At 46.6% G+C, this 14,836-nt stretch overlaps 2 protein-coding genes across 2 annotated transcripts; both read right to left on the reverse strand.

Moving 5' to 3' along the window:
• Nucleotides 1–1,442: 1,442 nt before the first annotated feature.
• On the reverse strand, nucleotides 1,443–4,770 carry LOC125516605. Its single transcript, XM_048681985.1, has 3 exons — nucleotides 3,870–4,770; nucleotides 1,738–2,093; nucleotides 1,443–1,643 (listed from the first exon to the last, which is right to left on the reverse strand). Exons 1-3 carry the CDS (start codon nucleotides 4,768–4,770, stop codon nucleotides 1,443–1,445), a joined length of 1,458 nt encoding a protein of 485 aa, XP_048537942.1.
• Nucleotides 4,771–10,743: 5,973 nt separating this feature from the next.
• Nucleotides 10,744–14,291, reverse strand: LOC125515716 (tyrosine-sulfated glycopeptide receptor 1-like). Its single transcript, XM_048681226.1, has one exon. It carries the CDS (start codon nucleotides 14,035–14,037, stop codon nucleotides 10,879–10,881), a length of 3,159 nt encoding a protein of 1,052 aa, XP_048537183.1. The 5' UTR covers nucleotides 14,038–14,291; the 3' UTR covers nucleotides 10,744–10,878.
• Between the last annotated feature and the right edge of the window lie 545 nt (nucleotides 14,292–14,836).

Genomic DNA, 14,836 nt, shown 5'->3' on the forward strand with positions numbered 1-14,836 from the left:
ACCGACGATCGAATCTCGGGCAAGTATCATACCGATAGACAAAGGGAATTGTATACGGGATTGATTGAATCCTTGACATCGTGGTTCATCCGATGAGATCATCGTGGAGCATGTGGGAACCAACATGGGTATCCAGATCCCGCTGTTGGTTATTGACCGGAGAGTTGTCTCGGCCATGTCTGCATGACTCCCGAGCCCGTAGGGTCTACACACTTAAGGTTCGATGACGCTAGGGTTATAGGGAATAGATGTACGTGGTTACCAAATGTTATTCGGAGTCCCGGATGAGATCTCGGACGTCACGAGGAGTTCCGGAATGGTTCGGAGGTAAAGATTTATATATGGGAAGTCATCATACGGTCACCGGAATAATTCGGGGGGTTACCGGTATTGTACCGGGACCACCAAAGGGGTTCCGGGGGTCCACCGGGAGGGTCCACCTCCCCCAGAGGGCCCTATGGGCTGTGTGTGGAGATGTACCAGCCCCTTAGTGGGCTGGGCGCCTCCCCCTAGGGCCCATGCGCCTAGGGTTTAGGGGGAACCCTAAAGGGGGGCGCCCCCTTGCCTTAGGGGGCAAGGCAACCCCCCTGGCCGCCGCCCCCTCCTCAGATTGGATCTGAGGGGGCCGGCCCCCCTCTCCCTTGCCCCTATATATATGTGGGGGGTGGGAGGGCAGCCGCACCCAAGTTCTGGCGCAGCCCTCCCCCTCTCCCAAGTCCTCCTCCTCTCCCGCGGTGCTTGGCGAAGCCCTGCAGGATTGCCACGCTCCTCCTTCACCACCACGCCGTCGTGCTGCTGCTGGATGGAGTCTTCCCCAACCTCTCCTTCTCCCCTTGCTGGATCAAGGCGTGGGAGACGTCACCGGGCTGCACGTGTGTTGAACGCGGAGACGCCGTTGTTCGGCGCTTAGATCGGAATCAACCGCGATCTGAATCGCTGCGAGTACGACTCCTTCATCCGCGTTCTTGCAACGCTTCTGCTTAGCGATCTACAAGGGTATGTAGATGCACTCCCCTTCCCCTCGTTGCTAGATTACTCCATATATTGATCTCGGTGATGCATAGAAAATTTTAAATTTCTTTTACGATCCCCAACAATATACTCGCCAGCGGAGTCAGCATGAAAAACACGAATGGGTGAAGAGAACTGAGTATGAACCATGGCAGCAAAACGCTTATAAATAGACAACACCTCACTACGAGAAGTCATGAAATAAATCCATGTGTAACGAGAGAAATCATCTATGAAAATAATATACTGTTTATGACCACCTTTCAAAGCGAAAGGAGCCGGACCCCATACATCAGAATGGACTAAATCGAAAGGACGCTTAGACATTGACTCACTATGTGAATATGGTAACTGAATCTGCTTGCCAAGATGACAACCCTGACACTCTAAAGAGACATCTCCTGAGACAGACCCCAAAAGACCTCGACGAACTAAAGACGACAACCAAGAACCACACAGATGACCAAGTCGATGATGCCACTGCTTGAAGGAACCAGTAACGGAGGCGACTGAAGTGGAGGTACTGGCGATGGTGGTGGCAGCGGAAGGAACATGAAGCCAGTCCAACTCCCAAAGACCCTGAGAATCACGGCGGCGAGGGCCAGCCCCAACCAGAGTGTGCGTGCGATGGTCTTGGACAGAACAAGAGTCAACGCCAATGATGACGCGACAACCAGAATCGGTAAGTTGACCAGCAGAAAACAGATTCATGGTAAGTCGAGGAACATGAGCAACATCAGGAACAGAATAAGAACGAGTGGTAAGATTTCCCCTACTAGCAACAGAAAGTGGAGTACCATCAGCAGTGAAGACATGAACAGGAGAATCCAGCAATTGAAGAGAGGACAAAGTGGAAGAATGAGAAGACATATGAAAAGAAGCTCCAGAGTCCAGAACCCGTGGGGATGTACCTGACTGTGTAGAGGGCGGTTGCTCAGTGCAGGAAGCATCAGCCACAGAACCAGCAGTACCCGTCGAGGAAGAACCTGAAGCCGCGAGCAGACGCTTAAGTCTCAGAATATCCTGCTCAGTCAAAGCAATGGCTGAAGCTGTCGAGGTAGATGACGAAGTCCCTGAAGAGGATGATGAAGGAAATATGCCCTAGAGGCAATAATAAAGTTATTATTTTATTTCCTTATATCATGATAAATGTTTATTGTTCATGCTAGAATTGTATTATCCAGAAACATAATACTTGTGTGAATACATAGACAAACTAAACGTCACTAGTATGCCTCTACTTGACTAGCTCGTTAATCAAAGATGTTTATGTTTCCTAACCATAGACATGTGTTGTCATTTGATTAACGGGATCACATTATTAGGAGAATGATGTGATTGACATGACCCATTCCATTAGCTTAGCACCCGATCGTTTAGTATGTTGCTATTGCTTTCTTCATGACTTATACATGTTCGTATGACTATGAGATTATGCAACTCCCGTTTGCCGGAGGAACACTTTGTGTGCTACCAAACGTCACAACGTAACTGGGTGATTATAAAGGAGCTCTACAGGTGTCTCCAAAGGTACATGTTGGGTTGGCGTATTTCGAGATTAGGATTTGTCACTCCGATTGTCGGAGAGGTATCTCTGGGCCCTCTCGGTAATGCACATCACATAATCCTTGCAAGCATTGCAACTAATGAAGTTAGTTGTGAGATGATGTATTACGAAACGAGTAAAGAGACTTGCCGGTAACGAGATTGAACTAGGTATTGAGATACCGACGATCGAATCTCGGGCAAGTAACATACCGATGACAAAGGTAACAAAGTATGTTGTTATGCGATCTGACCGATAAAAGGTCTTCGTAGAATAGTGGGAGCCAATATGAGCATCCAGGTTCCGCTATTGGTTATTGACCGGAGACATGTCTCGGTCATGTCTACATTGTTCTCGAACCCGTAGGGTCCGCACGCTTAACGTTACGATGACAGTTTCATTATGAGTTTATATATTTTGATATACCGAAGTTAGTTTGGAGTCCCGGATATGATCACGGACATGACGAGGAGTCTCGAAATGGTCGAGACATAAAGATTGATATATTGGAAGCCTATATTTGGACATCGGAAGTGTTCCGGGTGAAATCGGCATTTTACCTGAGTATCGGGAGGTTACCAGAACCCCCCGGTAACCTAATGGGCCTTAATGGGCCTAGTGGAGGAAGAGGAGAGGAGGCCTAGGGGCTGCCGCGCGCCCCTCCCCCCCAAGTCTGAATTGGACAAGGAGGGGGGGGCGGCGCCCCCCCTTTCCTTTCTTCCCTCTCTTCCTTCTTCCCCAAGTCCTAATCCAACTAGGGAAAGGGGGGCTCTCAAAAGAAAACTAGGGAAAGGGGGGGAGTCCTACTCCCGGTAGGAGTAGGACTCCTCCTGCGCGCCTCCTCCTATGGCCGGCCGCACCCCCCCTTGGCTCCTTTATATACGGGGGCAGAGGGCATGCCTAGACACACAAGTTGATCTCTAAGATTGTTCTCTTAGCCGTGTGCGGTGCCCCCTTCCACCATAGTCCTCGATAATATTATAGTGGTGCTTAGGCGAAGCACTGCGACAGTAGAACATCAAGATCGTCACCACGCCGTCGTGCTGACGGAACTTTTCCCCGACACTTTGCTGGATCGGAGTCCGGGGATCGTCATCGAGCTGAACGTGTGCTAGAACTCGGAGGTGCCGTAGTTTCGGTACTTGATCGGTCGGGCCGTGAAGACGTACGACTACATCAACCGCGTTGTCATAACGCTTCCGCTGTCGGTCTACGAGGGTACGTAGATCACACTCTCCCCTCTCGTTGCTATGCATCATCATGATCTTGCGTGTGCATAGGAAAATTTTGAAATTACTATGTTACCCAGCAGATGATCGCGCCTTGCGCAGGTGTTTCCTCTTCGTGTAGCACTGGGACTCAATATGACCATCATTGTTGCAGTAATCACAATGTGGACGGGGGCGACCTGAGCCTCCAGAAGGAGTGGGCAAGAGCGGCGGAGCACTCGAGCGAGAAGGAGTCGGTGCAGCAGGTGGCGTGGAAGAAGACCGAGTAGCGAGTACAGAGGGAACCTCCAGCAAACCAGCACCACATAAGCGAGTCTCCTCAGCACGAATCTCAGAAAGCGCCTCCATGAGAGAAATATGGCCACGAGCAAACAACTGAGCACGCCGGGGCTCAAACTCCTTACGGAGCCGAGACAGGAACTCGTAGACGCGACGAAACTCCAAATTGGCCTGGACAGCCTGGCAACAGGGGCAAGTACGACAACCAGCACTGCGGAGAGAATCAAGTTGGCGCCAGATAGCAGAACTCTGTGCATAGAAGTCATCAACAGTAGAGTCACCCTGCTGAAGAGCATACTCCTGACGGACCACAGAAAGGTATAAGGCATCACCAGAGGGCTGATAGCGCTGACGAAGATGGGTCCACATCTCAAAGACAGTAGGAAGACCCAGAAACTCAGAAGCAAACTGAGGCAGAACACTAGCAGTGAGAACAATTGCAGCATGAGCATCATCATCAAGCCACTGGGTGTAAACAAACAGAGCACCCTGATACGTCTGAAGAGCCTCCTCATAAGCCAAAACCCTCTCATCATAAGCACGAGCAGCAGCCTCATCAGCAAGCTTAGCCGCATCCTTGGCGGCCTGATTAGCATCCGTAGGAAGAATCGGTGGAGTCGGCGGAGTAGGGGCCACCGGAGGAACTGGACGTGGCGGACAGCAGACCTCGCCAGAAAGAACACCCCAGAGACGGATGCCACGCATGTGAATGCGCGTGAAGCCAGTGAACTCGGTGTAGTTAGTACCATCAAAGATCAACGGACAGCGAGGGACAACAACATAGCCCGATGCAGCAGACATTTTTTTCTTTTTTTCTTTCTTTTTTTGGTCAACGACTGCGTGGAAGCCCGATCCGATCTGGAGGGCAGAATCGAGCAGCTAGGCAGCGGGATCCGATCGGGAGGCGAGCAGGAAGAGGAGCAGCTCGGCAGCAGGATTCGTCCTGGAAGCAGGAGGCGAAAAACGGGTCGGCCACCTCGTCACGTGAAGCTGGCTTCGATCACGGGAGCCTCGGAAGCGGAAGACAGGGCAGAGCCGCCGATCCAATCGGGAGATAAAAAGGGGGGTGCGAGCAACGCCAAATCCGAGAGGACAATGAGCAGGCGGCTTCGATCCGACTTCGAGTGCGATCGGGAGCGGAGAGAGAAGCAGCCACAGCGCCATGGGAGGATCAATCACACGAGTTGCGGCGTGTAAAAAAATTGACCTAGCTCTAATACCATGTTAGGAATAAGCAACTTGTATTCCCATGAGGCCATAGGCCGATATATATACATGTACAGGTGTGGAACATATGCAGGAAACCCCTTATACAACGGGATAAACACAAAGGGGTACATGACTTATATTATAACTCTAACAAGGAGGAGCTGCGGCTTCCTCCGAACACACACACGTGTCGTCGCCGCTTTCGTCTTCTGCCTGGAGGCCAGGTCACTTTTCTACTGACTGCAACGACTTCGTCCACGTCCTGGCATGCTCTCCGGGAACCACCGGCATCCGCGTCGACTTCAGCTCCGTCCACAATACACACACCGACAACCACCCATCGCCGAGCCCTTCAAGTGGGGGCAACGCTGAGTATCCTGGACCAGTATAAGCGGGCCAAAAAAATTGAGTGGAGGGCGCCGCCTCAAAGCTGGACGACTGATTCACCTGTGTCGACAACGCCGCCCAACTGGTGAGAGGACACGGTCGCTGCGGCCGCTCGCAGGCCTAAATGACAGAGACGCTCGCCTTCACGCGAATGCGCCGCACGCACACACTAATCAGGTAAGCATCGAGTGTTGTTTTTTTACTGTCATCGCTACCTTGCTGGTGGTGACACATCTAGAAGTACAGGAGGCAATAAGAAACAGAGGCGCGCTGAAGCACACACAGTTGGGTTTCAGGCAACCAATGCCTTCTTTCTTTCTTTATTTTTTCACTGATTTTCGCGTACCTGCAATAGACATCCCTGTTTTTTTAAGTACTGACTACTGGTTATTACATGACCAACTCACGACTACATAGTGAACTCACAGACAAATTCGCTGAACCAAGACCTTACTTGCAGTCATGAAATTACGTGAAAAAAAACCCAGAAGTTTGCATAAGTTTTAGTGAAAAAAAATAAAGTTCGCATAAGTTTTACTAAAAAAACCTGAAGTTTGCATAAGTGTATTTGTTTGTCTAGCAGATACATGGCAATTGTAATTTTACATGAGCAATTTCATACCGTCCTTATCTACAGTTGAGTTAACATGTTTTCCTGATAGAAAACTTGAACCACATACAAGAGAAGCAAAAAATGCATGTTGATTATGATGATGACGAACGTAGGATATTTTGTGGTCATGGTAAATTCTCATATCATTTATTTTATTTCATTATTGCACTCTACATTACATACTACGCATGACCACTTTAGTAGAGGTGACGAGTTCGCATCATACAGAGAGACCAACCATGTTTCTCCAAATATCTTGAATCATGATCCTTATAAGTTCATCTCTACTACTTATAAGAAGTACATTTTTTCATTTGACTATTTCCTGACTTGAGAGGTAAGGTGTGTTTTATCCACTAGAGTTGCTAAAATTGGAAGCATGTCTGCAGTTTTTTTTTCTAAACCGGCATTTGTTGGCTTTTTTCGCCACTGTTATTCTTACAAGTGGTATGCTTCGCATGTTGAAGACCATTTCCAAATTATTTATCTTCGTATCATTATTACTATAAACTGAGAGGATATTTGTTATATTGTCAAAATTTTAGAATGTTGAGCCCTTAAAAAAATGTGTAGTACTCAAGTAACTGTTCCAAGTTGTCGTATTAATGCTTTTGTCCAGTGAATAATAAGTATAATTATGCAATTTATCACTGTAATTTTTATTTGGTTTACATGTTCTATTTTCATAATAAAGTAAGCCATTTTTCTTGCTTTCAGACATTACGATATTTGTGTGCAATAGTAGAATCAGATGGTCCAACTAGCATTTTTTTGTCTTGTTTCACAGCTGATTCTATGCAATCAAGACATCTCTACACTTCTCTATCTGACAATGGCTTCATTTTTTCAACAAACCATAGAGGTCTCTTCCCACTATTGTGGTTGACACTCAATTGTAATAATAATTCTTGACTGGAGTTTGTTGGCACTGAAACGGTTTCTTAGCTTGTCCTAAGTGACATTTTCATGTGTGATTATACTTGCATAAATGTGTGCATATGAAGAATCATGATGAATCTTCTAAATAATTTTGAGTTTTATACATTGGGAACAATGGGTGGTCTTTTAATACAGGAGATACGTTGATTAAGGAGAAACGATATTTTAAATTGTTTGTACGAGTAGGGAATAAGGGATTGTGTATTTTATAGGGAAAATTCAAATTTATGAATAAATTGTCTTGTATTAAGTTTAGTATAGTGTGTTAATCTAAATAAACGCGTGTTACATATATACATTTATTAGTTTAAATAGACATGTGTTACACGTGCACACTTACTAGTGAAAAGAGGTTTCCTTTTCACCAACTCCTGTTTAACGCTTCAGGTGAAGTTTAAAGCCATTTGTACAAACATGCACACACCCCTCCACTCGATAGATTATTTATTGGCCGTCTTGTATAAAGCACCAACGCGAAGCGTCCCTGCCCCGGTTTGCAATCTTCTAGAAGCTGCCCTCCCTTTTTTGTTCATTTTTTGGTTTTCTCAATGGTTTTGTTTCTTTTTATTTTTATTTTCTTCACTTTTGTCCTTTTTATTTTTTTAAATGTGTGAAATTTTTTGAATTCAAAAATATTTTTAAACTCTTGAACTTTAAAAAAATATGTGAACCCTTTTTTAAAACCACTGGGCTTTTTTCAAATCCACGAACTTTTGTGCAAATCTGTGAACCTTTTTTGAACAAATGAACGTTTTCAAGTCCACATACCTTTTCTGAATTTATGAAGATTTTTCAAAATCAGTGATTTAGAAAAAATTCGATGATCTTTTTTCAAATTTGTGATTATTTTTTCAGAATCAATGATTTTTTTTTCAAAGTCATGAACTTTCAAAAATGCGCGTTGGGCTGGCCCACGCGAGCGTGCTCCTGCTTTCGCTCTCGGCGGCGCAACCATGAGAGAATTCCTTATTTGGCCCTCTTTTAAAATTTGGTTCCCTTTTTGGTCCAAAATTTTATTTTCTTCCCTTTTTGACACTCAAACTTCAATTTGTTCTTTATGTGACACTCCCGTCAGTTTTAGCTATTAACGGTGTTAAGTCTGACCTAAAAAGACTGCTTTACCCCTAGTATAGTATGTGAACAGATTATTTACATGCAAACACAAAGGTAATGTGATATTTTCTTTTCATGCTTGAATAAGTAAACAAAAAGGTACTTATATGAGTAATAATAATAATATGATGATGATGAGTGGAACAGTGATGAATTCATTCACCTCTACTGTAGCATATTAATTTGTACACATTAAGCTTCTGATAACTTCTATCTGTTGGTTCTAGTCTTGGCTGCATGCATTAGTACTACTAGTAATTAGTCGTGTCATGGTGACACATGTAGTATGTTTGTTAGCCAGTTTATTAGTTGGTCGAGTCCCTGCATGGCTGCATGCATGTTTATATACTATACACACACCGGATGGATGTGTGCACGTCATTGCATGAAAATAGGATCCCGACGAGCATGTACATGTGGAAGATGTGGTGACTGTAGTTGACATAGTCGTACATCATTCCGGAACGGGCGCCGGCGTACAACAGCCCATGGCCAGCTCCAGCAACGCAGGGGAAGCCCCAGTTGACGACCACCTCGTATCGGCCTTGATGCACGGATGGACGGATACGGCCGATGGCCTTGGCGCCGCTGTGCACGGGAGATGGCAGCGGCCTCGGCGCACCGGAGGAAGATACAACCTATGGCTTGGGAGGGATGGCAGGGGGATGGCACGGGTAATTCCAGCCTACTCTGACCTGGATCAGCGTCGTGCGCTCGTGGTACACCACCGCGGGTCCCTCGCCCGCCCCAACCCGCGGTGAGGAGGAAGAGGCTATCGTAGGGGACACAGAACTTGATGCATGCCGTGCCAGCCTCTCACGGACCGAGCTGCAATACGTGGCAGGTTTGGCGATGGTGGAAGGAAAGAGCGGACTGAATTGGAAGGAAGGAAGGAAAGGAAAAAAGCAAAGAGGCAAGAGCGCGGATTCTCCTTATTTTTTTTGTTCGTTCATGCCCCTTCTGGCCTTCTCCATTCTTTTCTGGTGAGATACTATTATCAGGGGCAAAATTGTCTTTGCATGTGCTAGTTAATACCTTTGGATGGAAAAATGGATAGAAGTGTTACATAAAGCATAAAATGAAGTTTGAGTGTTAAATAAAGAAGAAAATGATTTTTGAGGCTAAAAAGGGAACCAAATTTTAAGAAAGGGACTAGCGGGAGAAGCTCTCTGTCCTTTCGCGGCTCTGACGCCATCGCTCTTCGCTCCCGGCGAGTCGCCACTCCGTTGCGTCGGCTACTCTCACCGGAAGTGCCCTCTCCTCCTCCCGTACCCGCGACGCATCCTCGCTACCACGCCGGTTCTGTTCCACGCGTGCGCCGCCATCTATATCCCCCCGATACAGCGCCAGCCATCCACGCCCAGCGCCTGTCGCCGGGGCAGCAGCGCGCTCTGGCCGTTCGGCGGAATGCCGACCCGGATGGCGGTTCGTAAACCGTTGCGGTGGCCATCGCGAAGCTGATTCGGGCTCACAGACCAAGCTTGGGACGCGTTCTGACGCGTCTTTGTGTGTGCTGGTGGGTTTTCGGCCGCGTCAGTCCTTGGACATGGTACGTTGTTGGTGCTTCTGACCGCCATTCCTCTCGTGTTCTGCCAGTGTCGAAATACCGCTTGTGCCTGCTGAGTTATATGTGTTTCAGAAGCTAGCCGTATTATTAGATTCTCAATTTCTCATTCCACTCCATTCGACTTGTATACATTTTGACCATGGCAGTTGCATTAGATCCTCAATTTCCTGGTCAATTCATTTGAATCTTGGACCAACCAAACATTGCCATAGCTAGTAATTCGGTAATTCACCGCAAACTCTGATGGCATGTAAAAACAGCTGATACGAAGCAAACTACTGCTGACAGCACATGATAAAGGCACTTGAATGGAGTCCATTTTCAACCTTCCACGGATAAAAAAAAGATAGTCATTTCACATGTGTATCCATGCTTGTGAAACTTAAGCATATATAATACTTCGAGAAACATTTAAAGGTTCCCACAAAAAAAAACAGTTTCTGTAGCTAGTAATTCGGCGATTCACCGCCAACTCCGGTGGTATGTAAAAACAGCTGGCGTTACATGGCATCTGCACTTGAATGGAAACCATTTTCAATCTTTCACAGCTAAAACAAGATGGTCATTTCACATGTGTATACGTTGTCCATGCTTGTGAAACTTAAATTCATAGGAGTATAATAAGTTCGAGAAACATCTAAAGGTTCTTGCAGAAGAAAACAGAACACATCTAAAGGGTGATGAATTTTACAAAGATCTTTCCTTGAAGAAGTACGTATAGCTCAAAATGGCAATCTGTTTGGCTCTGTACAAAGTAAAAGACAAATGGCTATCTGTTAGGCTCTGTACAAAGTAAAAGACAAATGGCTATCTGTTAGGCTCTGTACAAAGTAAAAGACAAATGGCTATCTGTTAGGCTCTGTACAAAGTGAAAAACAAACTGTAGGTTTATCAGAAGTAGTAGTCCTACTGAAACTATAAAGTTACAACTTACAAGTACACCATGCATGAGAATACAAGATTATATAGTGTGTAGTTCATTGTATCATGACTGATCTTTGCATCTGTGCTCAGCGTCTATACTGGCCAGGCAAGAGACTACATCCATGATCGTTGGCCTCATGAATTGATTGTGGTTGACACATTTGCAAGCGACTTCAAGCACCTTCAGCATTTGCTCTTCATTTCCTGTGCCTCGAATGGTTGGATCCAGGACCTCAGCCTGCTTTCCCTCAGACCTCATCTCCAGCACCCATGGGACAAGTTCTTTTGATGTGGATAGGATTGGAAGAGGCCGCATTCCAGTAAGCAGCTCAAGCAAGACTACTCCGAAACTGTAGATGTCGCCTCTCAATGTAGCAACCCATGCCTGCCCATACTCCGGGGGAATGTAACCCATCGTGCCGACTAGCTCAGTTGTGACATGAGTTTTGTTGGAAAGGATCAATCTGGCTAGCCCAAAATCTGCAACATAAGCTTTAAATTCTTTGTCCAGTAGGATATTACTGCATTTGATGTCTCGATGGACAATTTGAGGGTTGCAGACTTCATGGATATAAGAAAGTCCCAGGCTTGCTCCTTGTGCGATCTTGAGCCAAGTTGGCCAGTCAAAACATGAGCTAACATCATCATCCCTGTTATGAAGCCAATCATCTAGGCTGCCATTCTCCATGTAGGAATATATGAGGAGCCTTGAGTTTCCCTGGATGCAGTAACCCCATAGTGGTACAAGATTTTGATGTTGTGTCGTGGAGAGTGCATCAACCTCTGCCCTGAACTCCCTTTCCATCAGACACATTTCATCATGGAGCTTTTTAATTGCCACCTTGGAGCCATCAGGTAGTTCTGCCTTGTAGACTAATCCATAACCTCCGCATCCAATAATGTTTTCCTTATCAAAGTTGTTCGTGGCTTTCAAAATGTCACTGAATTTGAGCTTGTTTTCTTCTCCATTGCCTTGTGGCATCCACATCACTACTAATGTTTTCTCTGAACTGGAGTAAAATGAAGATGCATCAACGTCTCCATTATTCCCCCTTTGACTTGTTGCTGTAACACCCTTCATCCTGATTGAGACAAAGAGACGCCCCAGCAACAAAAGAATAGCAATGCCTCCAAAGAACACACCAAATGCAATTCCAAAAATGGCCTTCTTATTTCGTTGTTTTGGGGAGATTAGAGGGGTTGAAGCTGAACCACATTTATGAGCGAGTACAGAACCACAGAGCTCCGGATTCCCGTCGAAGCTAGAATTCTGAAATGTATTAAACTGGCCTCCAGATGGAATAGGCCCTTTGAGGTCATTGTTCGAAATGTTGAATGCTGAAAGAAAGTGCAGGCTGTTTAATGCAGCTGGGATTTCACCTGTCAGATTGTTGGCCGACAAGTCCAACACCTGCAGTTTTGTGAGATTGCATATTGATTGTGGGATGTGTCCTGTCAAGTGGTTGAAGCTGAAATTGAGTGAAAGAAGGGCTTTCATCTGACCGATCTCCAGGGGGATCACACCAGTGAATTTGTTCTTGCTTAGATCCAGGACTTTAGGCAAAGCAGTGGGTACACGGTATTGTCGTGATGGACTACTATAAACAGGTAGCTCAAATACCCTTGGGTCTAAATGGGCTTTACTCTTCTCTGACTTCAGCATTGGCATATCCATAATTGCTGTTGGAATCCTCCCGGTGAAGCTATTGTTTGATATGTCCAGATAGAACAGGTTGCTTAGGGTTTTGATCCAGGCTGGTATTGACCCATTGAGCCGATTGTCAGACAATACTAATATTTGTAAATTTCCTAGCTTTGATATCCAGTGTGGTATTTGGCCAGACAATTCGCATCCTCCCATACCCAAAACCTGAAGATTCTCAAAACCATCAATTTTGTCATCCTTTGGCATGATCTCTCCCCTGAAGTTGAGTGCAATAAGCAGGGTGGTGAGGTTCTTGCATCTCTTAAGGATGTGAAGTGCATTTGTGATATTTTTGAAAGAATTGTCAGTAAGTGACATGAAGGTGAGGTACTTCAGATTGGCTATTTGTGGAGAAAGCTGCCCAGATAAATTGTTGCCAGCTAGCCGCAGTGCTGTCAGATTGCTGCAAGAGTATATGCTATCTGGAATTGTGCCGCTGAAGTTGTTCAAGAAAACATCTAATGTTCTTAGATTGGGAAGGTGGGAAAAATTGACCTTTGTAAGTTCTCCGCTGAAATTATTGCTCTTGAGGTCAACTGTTATCAGATTTGTGCAGTTGCTCAGAGCAGATGGCAGCTCCCCTGACATGTTGTTGTCGTCCAAACGGAGCTCCTCCAATTTCTTGAGCTGTCCTATAGAAACTGGAATCTTGCCGCTGAAGCTGTTCCTTCCAAGATCAAGGGTTACAAGATTTCTGAGGTTGGTTATGTTTGTACCATCGATAGCTCCATGTAAATCGTTGTTAGGAAATGACAGGTACTCCAATGATGTTGTGTAGAAGAGTTCATTTGGGATTACTCCACTGAGGTTGTTGTATCCAGCCCCGAGCACTCTCAGCCTGGAGCAATTACCAAGACTTGGGGGGATGCTGCCACTGAATTCGTTGAAACACAGTTCAAGCACAGTGAGGGATGGTGAGGTACTACAGAGTTGAGTTGGTATCTGCCCAGTAAAGCTGTTATTGCTGGCATTGAGTGTGACCAGATTCTCCGTCGTGATGGATGGAAAGTGTCCTGCAAATAAGTTGCTTGAGATGTCCAGTACCTGGAGAGGTCGGGGAGGGGCCGAAGAAGGCAACTCGTGGAGTGTTCCATTGAGCTGGTTAAAGCTGACATCAAGGATTTTGATGCTGCTGGACGACACCAATTCCAACGGCAGAGCACCGGACAGCGAGTTGTGAGAGAGATCAAGGTGCTGCAGCCTGTCGAGGATCCCAAGGGACCGTGAGATGTTCCCCTCGAGACCCTTAAAAGGCAGCAAGACATGGGTGACCGTCCTATCTTGCCTGCAGGTGATCCCTTCCCACTTGCAGCAATCCGTGCCGTTCTGCCATGAAGCAGCGAGTCCACCGTCTTGCAAGAGCCCGGCGAGGAACTGGAGAAGGGAGCCCCTCTCCTGCTCGCTGCAGGAGCTGGTGAGAGAGGCCAAGGAGATGAGCAGCACAAGGGCAAGGGCAAATGAAGGCACGTGCAATTTCTTGCTCTGTGTCTTGTTTGAAAACTGGAGCGTCTGCATGGTTTTCTGGTGAAACTAGCCTGGAAATCTGAGCATCAATGGCTGTCTAATCATTGAAGAGCTTGACGGGAAAGAAGAAGGTGTTGTGCTCCTTGCAGTCGTAGTCAGCACAAAGGAAAAACGGCTGGTTCAGACTCTGACCGTGCAAAATCTTTCTTTTGTAGCCGTCTACTATTTCTGACTCAATCCTTATAGAATTTTTACCACGTGCCATAGATTATTTCTCTGATCACTTCTTGATGCATGCACCCTTTTGTGAACAGGAAACGCCACGCATTCAAAAAGAAACGGTTGGTGGAGATTTGCAGAGATAGTTCATGGGGAGATCATACCGAAAGGTGGGCGCGATCGAGAGGAATCATCTGCGTCTCGGTCAGCCTGTGGCGGGGCGGGGCGGGGCGGGCGATCTTTGGTCTCTTCCATCCTCTTGACCTTATCACACGTGCTCTGTCTGATGGATACATCTGCTTGTGTTTCCGTCCTCCCGGCTCCACTGGCACACTATTGTGGACCATGGACTGTGACGCTCTGTGGCCATTATCTGAATTCTGAAGCCGTTCAAATTTGACAGTAAACTGGGGTGGCGTGTGAGGCTTGCCAACGGCCCTTGGTTCCGATGCTTGCGCACAACGGCGACGACGCGCATGGCGATGCGGCGACGGCGAGCTTGAGCAGCTGGCGCTGGAGCTAGAGGCAGAGAGGCTGGTGTTGTGATGGGTGACATTGCAGGGCGGTCTCCGCCGGGGCAAGCCGCCGGCGCTACCGCTGGAGGCTGAGAAGCCGCAGCTTGGATTGTTTT

This window comes from Triticum urartu, chromosome 6 (assembly GCF_003073215.2).
Source record: "Triticum urartu cultivar G1812 chromosome 6, Tu2.1, whole genome shotgun sequence".
Lineage (NCBI taxonomy): Eukaryota > Viridiplantae > Streptophyta > Magnoliopsida > Poales > Poaceae > Triticum > Triticum urartu.